This window comes from Balaenoptera acutorostrata, chromosome 10 (genome assembly GCF_949987535.1).
Source record: "Balaenoptera acutorostrata chromosome 10, mBalAcu1.1, whole genome shotgun sequence".
Lineage (NCBI taxonomy): Eukaryota > Metazoa > Chordata > Mammalia > Artiodactyla > Balaenopteridae > Balaenoptera > Balaenoptera acutorostrata.
Window position 1 is genome coordinate 79,786,430 of NC_080073.1, and position 17,944 is coordinate 79,804,373.

The window sequence follows — 17,944 nt, forward strand, 5'->3', positions numbered from 1 at the left end:
CTGCAGACTTTTTCCCGGACTCCCTCCGGGCTAGCTGTGGTGTGCCAACCCCTTCAGGCTGTGTTCACGCCGCCAGCCCCAGTCCTCTCCCTGCGATCTGAACGGAAGCCGAGCCTCAGCTCCCAGCCCCGCCCGCCCCGGCAGGTGAGCAGACAAGCCTCTCGGGCTGGTGAGTGCTGGTCGGCACTGCTCCTCCGTGCGGGAGTCTCTCCGCTTTGCCCTCCGCACCCCTGTGGCTGCGCTCTCCTCCGTGGCTCCGAAGCTTCCCCCCTCCGCCACCCGCAGTCTCCGCCCGCGAAGGGGCTCCTAGTGCGTGGAAACCTTTCCTCCTTCACAGCTCCCTCCCACTGGTGCAGGTGCTGTCCCTATTCTTTTGTTTCTGTTATTTCTTTTTTCTTTTGCCCTACCCCAGTACGGGGGGAGTTTCTTGCCTTTTTGGAGGTCGGACGTTTTCTGCCAGCGTTCAGTGGGTGTTCTGTAGGAGCAGTTCCACGTGTAGATGTATTTCTACTGTATCTGTGGGAAGGAAGGTGATCTCCGCGTCTTACTCTTCCGCCATCTTCTCCAATCCCCCCCCTGGGAATGTTTGAATGCAGTGGTTCTCACCTTTTAGTGCCCTTTAGAATCACCCGGAGGGCAGGTTGCAACACAGATGGCTGAGCCTCTCCCCACAGCCCCTGACTCAGTAAGTCCGAGGTCAGGCCTGAGAATTTGTACTGCTAACAAGTTTCCATTTCTCAGTTGCCTTGGATGGAGGAATGAAGATATGGGCATTTTAAAAGCTAGAAACAAACAAAAAAACAACAAAAACAAATAAATCAATAAAAATTTTTTTAAAAAAGCTCAAAACAGATGATGTCGGCATAGGACTGGACATTGCCTATCACCTATTCCAGCCCCCTTGTTTATAATCTGCTTTCTCATGGGAAACTAAGATGCATATGTAGGTGTGAATCTGGATATGCAAACGCACGTGTAAACATACATACACATATATTTACATTTATTTCATACTTCTGTATGCATATGTACATACTCAGAGAATTTTGATAAGATAAACTTTAATTCTCTCATTACATATGAAGATTTACGGGCCAAAGAAAATAAATGACTTCTTCGAGATCATATAGATAATCAGTGCTAGAGGCCGAGCCAGAACAGTGTTATTTTGATTTCAACCTATTTTTTTCCAAGTCACGTATCTTTTTCGTAAAGGAAATTTAAATGATTAAATTGATTAAATGATTAAAATCAATACTCTTATTAGTCTTTTATCCTTGTCAGAATTTTTGTTTTAATTTGGGTTCCAATTGATTGTGTATGCATATCTTTCAAGGACAATAAAGGAAGAGATAAACATCACAAGCTATTTTCTTCTATCTGCAATAAAAGCAGACACAAACACAATGGTTGGATTTATCTAGTCTGGATAAAGTTGAGTTAGCCATATAGAAAATATTGGTTTCTTACCCCATGGAGGTCACAAAAATCCCAACTATAAAGATTAGAGGAAATCTAAATTTTAGGTATTTATTCTTAGAAAAGTAAACAAACTGGCTGAAGGAGAGCTTTGTTTTAATAAAAAAGTATGATTCCTTGGGAGTGACAATATGTTTAGGTCACCATGAGCCAGTTGTTACCTAGAGACTTATCCTTGGTGCCAGAGGGAAGAGGTCTAAGTAACTGGAGTCCATAAATCTCTCGGGAGAATGTGGTCTAGTTTCTGTCCCAGGGATTCTCATTATCTTTAGCATTGATAACTGAGGGTTACTCCCAGGTGGTACATGGCATCATTATTATAGCCCTGTGCCTTATTGTCTTACTAATAATAATGTGCCTACTGTTTACTTAACATTTAACTACATGCTGATAATTGTGCCAAATTTTTTTTTAAGACTTTATTCTTAGAGCCATTTTTGTTTGTTTGTTGTTTATTTTTATTTATGGCTGTGTTGGGTCTTCGTTTCTGTGCGAGGGCTTTCTCCAGTTGTGGCAAGCGGGGGCCACTCCTCATCGCGGTGCGCGGGCCTCTCACCACCGCGGCCTCTCCCGCTGTGTAGCGCAGGCTCCAGACGCGCAGGCTCAGCAGTTGTGGCTCACAGGCCCTTTTGCTCCGCGGCATGCGGGATCCTCCCAGACCAGGGCTCGAACCCGTGTCCCCTGCATTGGCAGGCAGACTCTCAACCACTGCGCCACCAGGGAAGCCCTGTGCCAAATTTTATATATACTTTTGTGTACGTGTGTGTGTGTGTGTGTGTGTGTGTGTGTGATTTATCTTATTGTCGGAGTTCTGGCTCGGGGGTTTTATGAGGCATCAAAGGTTATGCAGATTTTAAGTCATGATCAGAGCCTGAGTTTGTCAGATTCTGAAGCCTGTACTTTGAATTATTATGCTAATTGGCCTCTCAGGCAGCTAGGAACTCTCTGAGGACTCAGTACAGGCAACATGCTCAACTCTCCAGAGACATGTACTTGTCGGCTCTGGGTGGATGCGAACTGGGTTTTGCAATTGTCTGTATTTAGTGAGGATGAATGTTCACTCTGCCTAAGACTCACTGAGGGGAAATACAGAGGAAGAATGGAGATTTCAGTCTGCTCAAACTTTGGGAGCAGGACAAGGCAGGGCAGTTTCGGAGGACATTTAGACATCCTCTAGAATAGAATCTCATTTAATAACACAAGTTTTGTTTCTACTCATTTTGCATTTTTCATCACGAATTTTTGTTGGGTGATTTGAATTTTGAGAAAAAAACATGAAAGAACTATAAATTAAATTTCTGTAAGTTGTCTGTGATAATACCTAAAGTTTTGTATCCATTTTCCCTAATCCCAGTAAGCACTAGGAACAGGGAAAAAATAAAACTGAAAGTAAAACACAGCCGATGGAATAGCACAGCACCTACTACAAAGATGATTTCTCCCTTCTAACCTGGGATGTTAGCATTAAAATCATTTTAGTTGGGGAAAATAAAAATAGTAAAAAAAAAATGCAGACGGAGGGATTGTTGTGTCAGTATAGGTAACATTAACAGCCTAATTCTCTTTCCCCAAGTTTCTATTCACCCATGTTTCTCAATCTCTGATAGAAATCTTGGCTCCAGCTATAAAACCCAGTTGCCGACAGCCCTTTGCTTTTTCTGATCTTACTGTACCTGAGCAATGAGGTGAAAGAGAGAAAGAAGCCACTCCCAGCCTCTCCTCTTTTCTTTACCCCCTCCAACCTCAGCAGTGCTGGTGGCATGTGTTCCAGCCCTGTTCCAATTTTGTTCACTTCTTTTTAAATTATTTATTTGTTATTTTTATTTATTTATTTGGCTGCGTCAGGTCTTCGTTGAGGCACAAGGGATCTTCGTTAAGGAGTGTGGGTTTTCTCTCTCTAGTTGTGGTGCGTGGGCTCTGTAGTTTGCAGGCACGTGGGCTCTCGTTGAGGGGCACGGGGCTTAGTTGCCCCGTGGCATATGGGATCTTAGTTCCTTGACCAGGGATCAAACCCAAGTCCCCTGTATTGTAAGGCGGATTCTTTACCACTGGACCATCAGGGAAGTCCCTGTTCACTTCTTGAGTGAACTTTATTTTCTTGAGTGAACTTTTGTTCACTCCCCCTTATTCTGGCTCTTGTGATTTTGAAAGTTACAAACAAAAATAGCGAACATCGGGTATTCTTCTTCCTAATTGATGTGCGGCTTTCTCTCCCTCTAACAGATCTGTTTCCAAGGCAAAATATACTCTAGGTTTTAAACACTGTTAAAAGACATTGCTTATAATCCAGTAAGACTGTCAGACTTTAGTTAGTACCATGCAGTTACTGCAGTGAACACTAGATGTCAGATTTTAGTTCTAGATTATTTCCCAAAGCGAGCACTTGATATGTTTCTAGTTGTCCCATTAGAATTCCCGGACCAGGGATTGAACCCAGGCCCCAGCACTGAAAGTGCCGAGTCCTAACCACTGGACCACGAGGGAAGTCTCTCTGCTGCATTTTTTATTTATTTATATTTTATTTTTGGCTGTGTTGGGTCTTCATTTCTGTGCGAGGGCTTTCTCTAGTTGTGGCGAGCGGGGGCCACTCTTCATCGCGGTGCGCGGGCCTCTCACTGTTGCGGCCTCTCTTGTTGCGGAGCACAGGCTCCAGACGCGCAGGCTCAGTAGCTGTGGCTCACGGGCTTAGTTGCTCCGCGGCATGTGGGATCTTCCCAGACCAGGGCCCGAACCCATGTCCCCTGCATTGGCAGGCAGATTCTCAACCGCTGCGCCACCAGGGAAGCCCTCTGCTGCATTTTTGACTATTTCCTTTTATCAGATTCCTGAGACTAAGAACATGGAAAATAAATATGCAAAAATAACAATACAAATTTCAGGAAAAGAAAATAGGTTAAAAGGGGAGATTAACCCCACAAACATTAAAACATACTACAAAACTTATATAAAGTGTAGTAATGGTACATGATGGTGCAGAACAAAGTCAGGGGAAAAAAAGGTCCAGAAATAACAAGTACACAGGAAAGTTTAAAGTAAGATCAAAGTGGCATCTCAAGTCACTGGGGTAAAGATGGAATTTTAAATAAGTGGCAGTGAGACAAATGGATAGCAATCTGAAAAAAAGTAAAATTAAATTAAACTCATATTTCATACCTATACAAGAATAAACTCCAAATTGATCCAAGATATAAATAAATAAATAAAGACTTTAAAAAGAAAAGTCATACAAATACTAGAAGAAAACATTGGTTGGTTCCTTTATAATCTGGGTATAAGGAAAGGCTTTCCAAATTCAGAAGTAATAAAAGAAAAATATTAAGTTTGATAAAATACATATGTATGTGTGCACGTGTGTAATTTCTCAGTGGCAAAAGATCTAGCGTCAAAATATAAATTACACACTAGGAGAAACTATTTGCAATTTATATCACAAATAGAGAACTATTTTCTGTAAAATATAAAGAGCCCTTAACACTGAGAGGAGAAAAAAAAAATATACTCAAATCCAATAGAAAAATGGGCAAGAGACATGGTTAGTTCACAGAAAAACAAAATGACCCTTAAACATATGAAAAGATGCTTAACTTCACTCAAAAAAAAGTGTGATTAAACTGTCATGCAATACTTTTAAAAAATATTGAGAACCCAAGTTTGAAGCTGTAGAAAATAGGCATACTCATATACTGGTAGTGGGAGTAGGAAAGTTACAACTCCAGTGAGGGGAATTCAGTACCGTCTAATACAATACATACGCATTTACACAAGCAATTCAACTTCCAGAAATTTACCCTGAGGATTCCTCCATAAATATAAAACCAATGTTTGCACTGGGTTATTCACTCCCATATTATGTGTAATATCAAACTTTTAGAAACAACCTAAATTTCCATCCTTCAAAGTCCAGGTGAATGAATTACGACACATCTACACAATGAAGCACTTATAGCAACAAGGAAGTTCTCTGTGATGTAATTTGAGGTAATTTCCATGATACGTTTTTAAGTGGAAAAAAAAGCTACATGTACAAGAGTATGTAAGAAAGAATGAGAAAATTAGTGTATATCAAATAGATCTCTGCTAACTTTTCTTACTTTTGCAAACAGAAACACAGGAAGATTAAACGAGAAACTATTTTTTAAGTGACTTATAAGTAGTGGAGTTAGGGATGGGAATAAGACTTCCCCGAATATGTACCTTTTATATTGTTTTGACTTTTGAACAGTGTAGGAACCTGGGATTAAAGATAATATCTATTCTTTGGCTCTGTTGACTGAAAAGGGCTACAAGTAACAACACTCAATGATCATCCCTGATAGTCAGATCTTTGTAAATACCTTTCAGGGAAAATAGAACTCTTGGAGAAAAGGCTGAAGAACAGGAAAAGGAAAGAAGAAAAGGAAAGAACACCTTGGGCAAGAAAGTAAGGAAATGCTCAAGACTAAATGTGGTCATGTTGGGAATTCCCTGGCAGTCCAGTGCTTAGGACTCCACGCTTTCACTGCCAAGGACCCGGGTTCAATTAAAAAAAAAAAAAATTGGTCATGTCAAAAGAAAACAGAACTGGTACAACGAACTTCCTACTTGGCAAATTTGATACCATATATAACAGCATCGAAAATAACAATAATGCAGTGGATTATAACACATGAATTTTTTTAAAAGAATCCTTGAATCCACAATGATATGAAAACGAGGTGGTCTGGCAAACAAAAGCTCTTCTTTACAGAAGAATACCTACTAAGGAATGTAGAAGGAATGACAAATTAGAAAGTTGACATTTTGCAATCTCCAATTTAAGAATTAACTCAAGCAAGAATTATTATTAAATAATATTAAATAAAATTTATTTAATATTATTACTACTTACAAATTGTAAAGGGTAAAATGGACCTGTATAGTGGAGATGACCGGTGGTCACCATCTTTACCAAGTGGTCAAACTTAGCACGAGCCACAGTGGAAGAACCCAACATTGTGTGCCTTCTGATACAGTGCAGTGAGAAGTGCAATATATCACCATGTAGATTTCTGGCCCAAACCGCGTAACCTGAATCTAATCATAAGGGAAGAATCAGAATAATCCAAATTGTGGATGGAACATTCTATCAGATAATTGGCCTGAACTCTTCAAAAAAGTTAATATCAAGGGTGGGAAGAAAAGATGTGAGTGCTTCATTCTAGATTTTAGGAGACTAAGAAACTGAATCACCTGCGACTCATGAACCTTTATTGAATTCTGGATCAGAGGAACAAACTCTAAAACACACATTTTGTAGACCACTGGGAAAAATTTATTATGATACATTAAATGATACTATCGAATTAATGTTAATTTTCTTAAGTACGATATTGGTAATGTGGTGGCATTTATTTTGTTAAGATGCATGCTGAAGTATTTAGCAGTAAAGTATGATATCTGTAACTTAATTTCAAATAATTCCTAGTAAAGGAATGTCTATATAGTGTGTGTTTGTGTAAAGACAGAGAGAGATCAAATATGATAAAATATCAGTGAATCCAGGTGAACAACAGCTGTTTATTACACTCTTCTTTTAAATATTTTTACGTTTGAATCAAAATAAAACTAATGGTAGAAAGTGGCAGATTTTTACAGGCAGCTTATTAACCTATGTATAAATGACAAACACAGGTCACCACAAATTTCATGTAAAATATTGTATTTAAAGTATTATTTTATTCTCAGTTTTCCTTGACTCAAGAGTTCTTCTTTCTCTTTTCATTGGAAACTCCGTGACTAATAATTACTGATAAATGTTGAATTTGTGATGTTTAACTCTACTCAAAAACCTTAGACCCAGAGCCATAGGAGACAATTTAGGTGAGCAATAGATGATGGAAACCTGAGAGGAGGGAAGAAAGAAGAAGCAGAGCTCCAAAGAAAAACACTGAAAGATAAACACAGTAGAAATAGAAAATTAATTAATTCAACAATGGTATCAGGCACTGGTCTAGGTACTGGAGATACAATAGTGATAGTTACATTGCGGTGAACAAAATTTTTAAAAATCCCTGCCTTCATTCATTCTAGAGGAAATGGCATCTACTATGTGGCAGGCACTGTTCTAGAGGCTTTAAATATATTAAATCATTTGCTCCCAACAACAACCCTATGGGATTGGTACTGTTCTTACCCCCAGTTTTCAGATGGGTAAACTAAGGTAAGAAAAAGGTTAAGTAGGCCGCCTGAAGTCGTTCAGCTAATATATGGCAAAGGTAGATATTAAATCCAGGGAGTTTGGCTCCATCACTCACTCTCTCTAATTCTGCACTATATCACAATAGAAAGGAAGGAAGGAACTGCATAAAAGACCAGAAAAAAAAAAAAAAAAGGAGGAGAAAGTGCAGAGAAGAGGTAAAAGAGACACAAAGCATGGTCAGAGGAAAGGAGGAAAGGGTACCTATCAGGAGTATTAAACTGAAGGAGGGCTAAATTCCATGCCTTTCTTAATGAATTTATGGCTTTGAAAATAACATAAGATTGTCCTCAGTGAAAGAGTTGAGAAAGAAGGGGGAGTAGAGATAAGCAGTGGGGTTACTAATGATCAGTTTAACCTACTACACCATTCTGTCTAAGCCTTGCCCTGGAGGGATGAATTATGAAGTATGAGTAAGAGGTAACGAGGGATTATTACTAACAGTTTCTTTGAGTTCCTAGACATTCCAGGTCAACTCGTTTGCAGACTTGTTAAATGAGAGACTCAGTATTTTCCAGCCACTCTTTGCTTGTTGATAAAACGTAGCAAATTATAACAGCTAGATATTTGGGGAATGAAATCTCTCTAGATGTAAAACATCACTGAGGATTTCTACAGCTGTTATACCCCATACCTGATCACATGCACATTGGTTAATAAAATAACGTAATGGGAAGAAAAATTGCCTTGCCCCATTAAAAATGTTTTATTATAAACTAATCAAGATTGGGTATATTAAGATCATGACCTTTATTTTACTAACCTGAGTGATTATTTTATATGAAGTATTTCATAAGTATTAATTCACCCATATTGAGTCCAAGATTGAATTATCTCTGGAATAGTAGTATGGGCTGCTGTTGAACAAGTCAAATTTTGTTTATGCTGAAGATGAATGTAGGATAAAGAACACTGGTTCTTTATTATCATCATAAAATGCCAACTCAATTACTAATGACAAAATTTCCTGTTTAATAAGTTGCTTACTCATACTCAATGAAAGAGCCTGGTCTTAAATCCTAATCTCTGACAGGAGATGATGATGATGAATATACTTTAAAATGTTGGATAATGCAGGCAGCTGGCAATGAATTATAGTTTAAAAATCCCCTTTATGCAGCTACTATTCAGAGTGCTGCATGCATCATCTCTTGCAGCTGACTGGCACACCTAGCATTCTTTGTCCTTTCAAAGTGCCTGGCCGACATCTTTTAAGGGTCGCCAACTCTCTGTGGAGTGAAAAGGCAATGTGCTTAAATGCTTCATTCAAAAAATATCATACATATATAGCAAGTTAGTCTCAGGGCCACATGTTAGGTAAACTAAGCCTCTTTTTATTTCTCCCAGGAACACACCCTTTGGTAATACAAAATTTAAAACAAAGACTCCTTTTTAAAAAATTTGCCTCAGTTTCCATTTTATCTCAGACCACTGGGCTAAGCTGCTTGATATCCCCAGAACTGCCACATTCCCTCTCTTCCTCTTTTTTCTCCAATTTGTAGCTAGTAACATTAGCTCCTCTATTCCAAGATTATGGGTCTGGTGCTTATTGTCTAGCTCCAGCCCTTGACTTGTGCATCTTTCCCTAAGGATTTCATTAAAAAGTGTGGTTTGGGTTCCCAGTTCTAAAAAACAATAATGAACTTAAAAAAAAATAAATTTAAAATATTTTGCAAGTTTCATAGTTTCAAAGTGTTACCAGAAGAATTGTTTCATTTGACCTCCACAAAAACCCTGGGAAGCACACAGGACAGGTATTATTTATACCTTGCAGATAACAACATAGATTTGGAGGCATTGGGAGACTTGCCCAAGATAACACGGCCCATCAAAGTCACCTGACTCAGTCCAGTGTAGATTTTCTTTGCAGGGTCCGAGTTCTTCAGGTCCCGAGAACCTTAGTTGTCAAAGGAAATATGATTAGAATCTCTTCTAAAAGGCTCGTAGTTTTCAAGGTCTATCCATAATCAGGCTGGATTTTATTTATACACAATAACCTCACCCTAGTCTCAGACTTGCACTTTGTGTTCATTTAGGTGGCTTGTTTGTTTCTTTTTTCATTTATTCATTAAACTATAAACAGTGATAGTAGGATTATGAAGATATTTTATGTCATGCCTAAGGGTCTGACTTTATTTTTGTAGCTGTGGGGATTGGAGAGGTAGGGACAGAGAGGAAATACACACATACACACACATCAACACTCGGTTAAATATTAGATATGTGGGGTGGGTCTAGCCTCTGAGGGAAAGGGAAGACAATAGAATTGGTAGTCAAGCTAATCCTTGGGATAAGGAACACTTGAAAGAGGGGACTGATTTAAGAGAATACATAATGAGTTCAGTTTTAGGTATTTTAGGTTTAGAGTGTGTTGACTGAAAAAAGAAAAGCACAACATAAAATTTGAGAGTTATGTTTTATTCGGCGGACATTCTTAGGACTTCAAGCGTGGGAGACAGCATCTCAAATAACACTGAGAGACTGCTCCGAAGAGGACGGGGGGTGAGAGGGAGGAAGCCAGGATATATAGGAGTTTTTGCAACAAAACCAGGTAGTTGAAATATCAACAGATTATTGTTAATAAAAGAAAATCGGGTATCTCAAGTTAAGTTTAGCGCTTCTCTATGTTTGGGAAGATACAGGAGTCTGGGCTCACTGAAATCATCCCTGTGCTATGCACCCCAGCTATCTGGGTCCAGTTAGCTATGTGGGGCAGTTATCCTATGCTTTCTCATTCTGAGTTTCCTTAGGTGCACCGTCGGGGGCGACTGCTGGGGCTGACGGCTAGATGGGCTTGAAGTGGGCAGCCCCTTTGCCTCCATCCTGAGTTCCCTCAGGGTCCACAGTCTGGACAGCTGTAATGTAATGGCTTGATGGCTGCAACATCCTTTGTTTACTAATATGGCAGGCAACATTTTAGTTCTCAAGTGACATTCAAAAGAGGTGTCCAGTAGAAAATTGAACAGAAACATTTTTCACTAGGTTAGACTGTGGTAGGAAGCAACCCTCAAATTTCATTGTTTTACTATAACAAAAGTTTGTTTCTTGCTTAGAATATGTATCAGCTGCTGTAACTTTGTTGGATTCCAGTCAGCTCTGTCTCATGTACTGTCTTCATTCCCAGATCACAGCAAAGATGGTAGCTCTGATTGGGGCCTGCCCAGGGCCAACCTTGCAATGACTCTTCCTTTTTGCTCAGATGCATCCAACGTCACACCTGTTTAAGCTGAAGCAAGTCACATGGCCAAAGTCAACATCAGTGGGGTAGAGAAGTGTATGGGAATAAGGAGCATTGCAAGTCATGTGGTACACAAGCCAGGAAGTATGATCTTCTTTCAGGATGAGGAAATAAATAATTTGAGACAATAATACAATCTACCACAAGTCTGGAAATAAGCATCATGGTCTATAATAGAGATATAAATTGGAGAATCATCAGAGTACAGGTTGCAGTTGAAGCCACGGGATGGATAAAATCATGGAGAGTGTTTTAGACGTGAGAGAAGAGAAATGTCAAGGACAAAACTATTCTCTACACGTGCCTCCATATTCACCATGGCACCATTGCTCATAATGTGGCCTTATCCAGAATACCCTATCTGTCACTCCCATATCCACACTCTGTTTATGATAGTTAGTGTGATAGACATTAGTACAATTTAAAAAAAATTCTTAACAGCACCCTGACTTCTTTTTTGGAATGTTACCTTTCCCTATCATACAGTTTTATTAGGTGGTAAGTCCAGCTGTTTGCTTTTCCATTACAGAAGCCAAGGGGATCTCCCAAAGGCTTCTTTGACTGTACCTTTTCTTTTACTGTCCTGTATTGTAAAGGGGTAAGCAGGTTGCATAAACTGAGCCAGGTGGATACTTCTGAGTGGAATTTGACTCCTGAGTAAGTGCCACAGGGACAAGTGAGAGAGTTGGAGTGCGTCTGTCCAGCGGAGAAATCTGTTCCTGTTGTACCAACTCCTTATTCCCTCTGCAACAGCTTTGATTTCTACCTGTTTTAAAGTCTGGTATTCCCACTTTCCCAACAAATCTGTCAGCTCCTAATATCCTTATGACAAAGCCTCTTTTCCTTAAATTAGAGTTGGTAGTAGGCAATTCAGAGGGGAAGTAAATGGGTTCACTTTATCAGCACCCTTTATCAGGCTTTTATGCACTGTGAGATATTAAAGCATAGCAGACACCACTATCCTGAAGGCAAGCTGCCTATTTCTTTGTTTTATGTTCTTTTTAGACTTTATCTCTTTGAAGTTTAAATTATTTGGCATTTCCTCTTAACATTCTTTTATGCATTAATACACAACTTCTTGACATCTAGAAATGCAGGTGCTTTATGGTGGATGAATCAGGCTCACTCCTCAGCAAATAGGTTTTCCCCATTCCCCATGCCTACTCTAATCCCTCACCCAACCCCCACTGGCATGAAAATTTGAAAGCAATAAATCTTGTGGTTTACATTACACTTCCCTCAGAATACAGGCACCTTCATTGGAATTCTCCCAATATTCCTGCAAGGAAGGAAAACACAGTGTTCTTATTGCCACATGAAAGCAGCAAAAAACGGCCTAGAGTTTATCTATGGTCTAGAGTATTATCTTTGGTAATGTTTCTTATAATGTTGTCCATGCACCACTAGCATCAGAATTGCTGAGGGTCTTGCTAAAAATCCACATTCTAAGCCCTCCCCGAAACCTATAAGAGCAGAATCCTTGAGAGTAGTTTAGGGCATTAGCCTGCAGTTGATTTTCATGTGCGTTAAAGTTAGCTTATTATCTCCTACGTTTGAACAGAGGATTTGATGTATGTAACTGATGTAAAGAATGAAAATTCCAACAGGACAAGCAATTCAGCTTCTTTCCTCCATCACCTAGAACAGTAGCTGACATTTAGCACACACTCAGTGATTCCTGGTTAAGTAAATGAAGAGAAAAGAACATGAAGTCATAGGTTTAAAAATAGGAAGGTCATTTAAAATAGGACCAACCATTTAAACTTGTGAGAATCCTGGCTCCACTGTTTATTGGTATTTGATCTTAACCTCCCTGTTCTTCAGAGTTCTCAAGGAGACTGTAGAGCTACTTCCTTAGTTTGTTGTGAAGAATAAATGAGTTTGGGCTTCCCTGGTGGCGCAGTGGTTAAGAATCCGCCTGCCAATGCAGGGGACACAGGTTCGAGCCCTGGTCGGGGAAGATCCCACATGCCTCGGAGCAACTAAGCCCGTGTGCCACAACTATTGAGCCTGCGCTCTAGAGCCCGAGAGCCACAACTACTGAAGCCCGCATGCCTAGAGCCCGTGCTCCACAACAAGAGAAGCCACTGCAATGAGAAGCCCTCACACCGCAACAAAGAGTAGTCACTCACCGCAGCTAAAGAAAGCTTGCGTGCAGCAATGAAGACCCAATGCAGCCAAAAAGAAATAAAGAAATTTATTTTAAAAAAAAAGAATAAATGAGTTTAAATATATAGAATGCTTAGAGCAATTCTTGCCTAATACACTCGAAAAATTTAGTTAATTGTAATTTAGCAGTAACTGGCCCAAGGTCAGGCATCCAGTCAGCCAGGTATGACCCAGGTTTTCTCACCCCTTGTACACTTTTTTTTTTTTTTAGTGACTTGTCAGACATCAGAAGATCCTCTCTTTCCAAAATATCTTTCACCATACTACTTGGTCCTTCAAAGTACGGGCAGAAATTTCCACCATTGCAGTCATTTTTTTCTAAAGTAGACAGGAAAAGTGAACACTTTCTAATAAAGCAAGGACCTGTAACCGAGGACAAACTGGAAATCACAAACTAAGCTCCCTTTTTTCTGTTAGCTAGCTTTCCGCATTACCCTCAGGCAAAGTTAAGTGTGTCAGAGGGCCTGGCAACGAGAGATTCTGAAAGCCTACCCAGAGATCCATATATATATATATTTTTAACTTCTGGGGTTAAAGAGGGGTGTGTGTGTGTGTGTGTGTAGGGAGGGGTGAGGGAGGTAGAGGAGTAATGAAAGGGCAAATTTTAAAAACGAACACAAAATTTTAAATCCTTAAGTTCTTTTTTTAAAAAAATAAATTTATTTATTTATTGGCTGCGTTGGGTCTTCGTTGCTCGGCGTGGGCTTTCTCTAGTTTCGGGAGCAGGGGCTACTCTTCATTGCGGTGCACGGGCTTCTCATTGCCGTGGCTTCTCGTTGTGGAGCACGGGCTCTAGGCGTGCAGGCTTCAGTAGTTGTGGCACGTGGGCTCAGTAGTTGTGGCTCGTGGGCTCTAGAGCTCAGGCTCAGTAGTTGTGGCGCACGGACTTAGTTGCTCCGCGGCATGTGGGATCTTCCTGGGCCAGGGCTCGAACCCGTGTTCCCTGCACTGGCAGGCAAATTCTTAACCACTGTGCCATCAGGGAAGCCCTCCTTAAGTTCTTGTAGCGGTTTGGTTTTGTTTATTTCCGTTTGATCAAAGGCACTAATGCCCCTTTGGACAAGCATGACCAAAACCAAAATGAAGACCGGTGTGACCATTGTCTTACTGATTCCCGCATTCCAACGAAGAACAACAAACAATACACAGGCGTTTTCTCAAAGGACTCAACTTTCCCAATCAGATGCTTTTGATCTACATTCGATAATCTTGGTAGGATGGTGAGGGTGGATTCGGAGTGGACACGGAAACTTTTATCAGAAGAACTTGATTAAATCAGACTTTTTTTTTTTTTAACTTCCTTGTTCCTTCACTCCAAGGAGAGTCCTTGGAAAGAAGGCATACACTGTGTTGGGCATTTCGTGGGGCCGTGCGGGTGTGTGTGCAGTGCAAGGGTGTCTCCTGTTGTTTAGAGACAAACGGTGGTGGGCTGGAAACTAGGATAGAACTGAGAAGAGAAAGGGGAGAGACTCAGAAATGAGACCACGGCCGCAGGTCTAGGATCGCAGGTAAGAAGAGGAGGGGCGATCGTGGGGTTGCGGGGGAAGTGAGGTTTTTCGCCTTTAAAAGGCCCGAAAGCCGCGAGAGAGGGAGGGAGGGAGCGGGGACAGTCCCAGGCCCGGGAGGCGGGGCGCGAGGAGGCCACGCCCACGGCCTACTGGCCATCCTGCGCTTTCCAGAGCTCCGCTGGCGTTCGCTGCGAGAACCGGCGGAAGACCCACCGGATGAATGGCCCTCCTCCCGGGATGGGGGCCCCGGGTCCCCGCGGGGCTCCGAATCTCGCGGCCTCGCCCCACAGCGTGCGGCGCGCCCGGCCGTTTGTGCGCGAGGCGGGGCGCGGGGCTCCCCTGGCCCTGGGCGCGCCGAACCCCTCGGCGGCGGGGGCGAGCAGCAGCCGGGGCGGCGCCCGCGAGCACCGCCAGGCCGGAGAGAATGTGCACTGTGACTCCTGGGTCCGAGAGAAAGTGCTCTTTCTTCTGCACCCGGAGAGGTGGTTGGGGACTCAGGGGGACTCCGCACGGGAAGAAGTGGTCGATGAGGAGGACCTTTTCAAAGCGGGCGGACAGGGCCGGGAACCCGACTGCCCTTCGCCTCTCTTTCCACGGGAAAAGCGAATTTCTGGCAGCCGTGCAGACGCTCCCTCCCGAGCTCGGGGGGACCCACCCAAACCCCTCCTCGTGCGGGTCGTGGATTATGAGATGACACAAGAAGTCCTGCAGGTCGCGTGGGCGAAGGGCTGCATGACCACGCTGACCGAGGAGCGCTCCATGACCGCGGTCACTTTCCCCGCCAACACGGAGTGAGACCGGTTGCGGGGCGCCGGGACCCCTGGAGAACCCCGAGCTCTCGGCACAGAGAGAGAGAGAGACCCCCGTGTCCACGCCGCGGAGGGACAGTTTCACGGTCCCTCAGGACCTGACTCCCCGAGGAGATTCAGTGGGGAAGAGGAGCCCGAGGAACGTTCAAGAGTTGGTGAAGGAGCGCTCATCCTTAAGAAAAGAAAATGCTCTTCCGGAAACTCCAGCCTGAAATTAACCGACAGCAAGAACCTTTTAAGAGGCTTCAGGGAGGCACAGGGCACCCAGTGCAGACTGAAGAACTGTAAACAACACGATACCTCCTTTATACCGTGGCTTAAATACTCTGACGGTCTGGGAACCTTAGAAGAGGGGAGGAAAGGTATTTTCAAATTGGCAGAACGTGGGGATTTTGAAATAAGAAAATCTGTAGTTAATTTTTATTTTGAGATAACTCTCAGTTGGTCACTCTTTTGCCTCCCTGCCCTCCCCTTCTCTTTAAGACCTGAAAGCAGAAGTGAAGTTTGAAGTCTGCTCTCTGCAAAAGGGTGGGGGTGGGAATATATGTGGAGAGAGGTTTGTTTTGAAACTGAAAAAGAAAGTAAAAAATGGGAAAATAAAATGTAAAAAAAAAACAGCCAGTAAACAAAATCTTTTTTTGTTACTGTCTTCTGGTGTGCACATCTTTTTCTTTCTTTCTTTCTTTTTTTTAAATTTTTTAATTACCTTTAAGTGTTAAGAAAAGAGAGGAGCTAGGAAAAGAAGGAGAGGAAACAGAAGACTGAATTTTTAAGGTGAAATGCTATTTCAAAGGGCTTTACCCCAAGTATCTAATTTAGTTCAGTAAAAAATGCTATTAATATGAAATTTTTAGTTATCTTAATGTTTGAAACACTGCAGATAAATCTGCTCCAAAGGTAGATAGAAATATATAGTTTGCTGTAAAATGACTGTATATCTTATTCTTGTTCGAAGCTTCTTACTAATAAGATTTGTAGTCGAGACTGGATTGAAAAAAAATCTCTCCTGATACAGTTGAAAAAAAAATTTCTTCTGATGCTACTGAAACAACTCATTTTTATTTTGTTTATTTATTTTTTATTAAACACCATCTTTATTAACTCTAGTAGTGGGGCCTGGTTTGGAGGTGTGTTAGGAGCAAAGCACCCCCTCTAGAGATGAACTGATGAACTGAAGGAGTTATCTGGTTACTGCAGGAATTAACAAAACAAATGGGACTCTGGCTTTTGAGGAGTAAACTATTGAACAGGGCCCCCTCCCTTACTCTTCCTCCTTTGCCCCTTATTTTCAGTTTAGAGCTTGACAGGCCCTCAAATATCATCTGATCCACCTCTTGCCTCTTGGCAGACAAGATAGGTAAGATATGTCCCTATTTTACAGTTGAGCCAACCTAGGCCTAGAAGCCATGTGGCTTATGTAGGTCACAAAGCTAGTTACTGCATATGCTTACTAAGTAGATAAGAATATGATCATCTCCCTCCTAAAAGTTTGGGGATGCCTTTAGGACTCACTTCTAGGGAGTCAAAAGATGAGTGAGGGCAGCCTAGGTTTTCTGACTCAGTCAGTTATGAGAAATACTAAGATCACCTTAATGTCCCTGAGTCTGGCCGGACCTGTGGGCTTGAGATTCACCACTAGCAGTTCTCAGGCCAGTGTGATCCTCACTTGAGAGAGGAATTCAGCACCTGAGCTCATCTGTGCTCAAAACTGCTTGGTAGGTAGAAAAGGTAATACAGGCTCCATGAAATGAATGATCTTTTCATCCAGCAACCCTGCCTGGCTCCAGTGTGAGGTTAAACTTCTTGGCAGACAAATTTCAGACCTGACTCAATAAGTTTGGTTGTTGTGAGTCAACATATGCCCCATGTGATAGAGCTTTGAATAGAGACAAGAAAAGCCTCTTTAAAGTTGACCAAAAACAGTAGCGACATTCTGTTGCCTTCCCTATGGAGCAAACTCAGGACTTGAGCTACTTGGGTTCACAACCACTCCACCTCTTACTAACTGTGTGACATTGGGCAAGTGTTTCACCTCTCTGTGCCTCTGGATCCTTATTTGTTAAATAGGGATAATAAATAGTATCAATCTTACAGGGTTTTTCCTAGGATTAAGTTAGATGAAAGATATTTAGATCAGTGCTTGGCATATAATAAATGCTCAAAGTGAGCGATTATTATTATTAGTATTATCGTTATTGTTTAGTTCACTTTCATCCTAACAAGGCTTTAGGGCTTTATTTAATAAAAAGCAGCAGAAGGCATACAACACAAGAAATCTTATAGAACCCAAACCAGTGGTTTTTATGGACTTTTTTCTGCATTCTTGAAACAAAAGTCTTATTTCTAGCTTTTCCCAATATTTAATGGATCAATAAATTTAAATTCCTTAGATTCCTTAGTAATGACAGCGCCCCCCCCGCGGCCCCCCCCCCCCCCCCCCCCCCCCCGCCAGCTTGTGATAAGAGGCCTAAGGTGCACCATGTTTGACAGTCTTTGAAGAGGTTTCTCAGACTGCTTAGTTCCCCTT

The 17,944-nt window shown here is 41.6% G+C and overlaps 1 protein-coding gene across 1 annotated transcript; it reads left to right on the top strand.

The window, feature by feature from the left end:
- Window positions 1-14,753: 14,753 nt before the first annotated feature.
- On the top strand, window positions 14,754-17,720 carry C10H6orf141 (chromosome 10 C6orf141 homolog). The gene has a single exon (XM_057555152.1). It carries the CDS (start codon window positions 14,825-14,827, stop codon window positions 15,401-15,403), a length of 579 nt encoding a protein of 192 aa, XP_057411135.1. The 5' UTR covers window positions 14,754-14,824; the 3' UTR covers window positions 15,404-17,720.
- Window positions 17,721-17,944: the final 224 nt, after the last annotated feature.

Coding starts and splice junctions, on each gene's coding strand:
- C10H6orf141 (XM_057555152.1), top strand. CDS start 14,825: ATGAATGGCCCTCCTCCCGGGATGGGGGCCCCGGGTCCCCGCGGGGCT.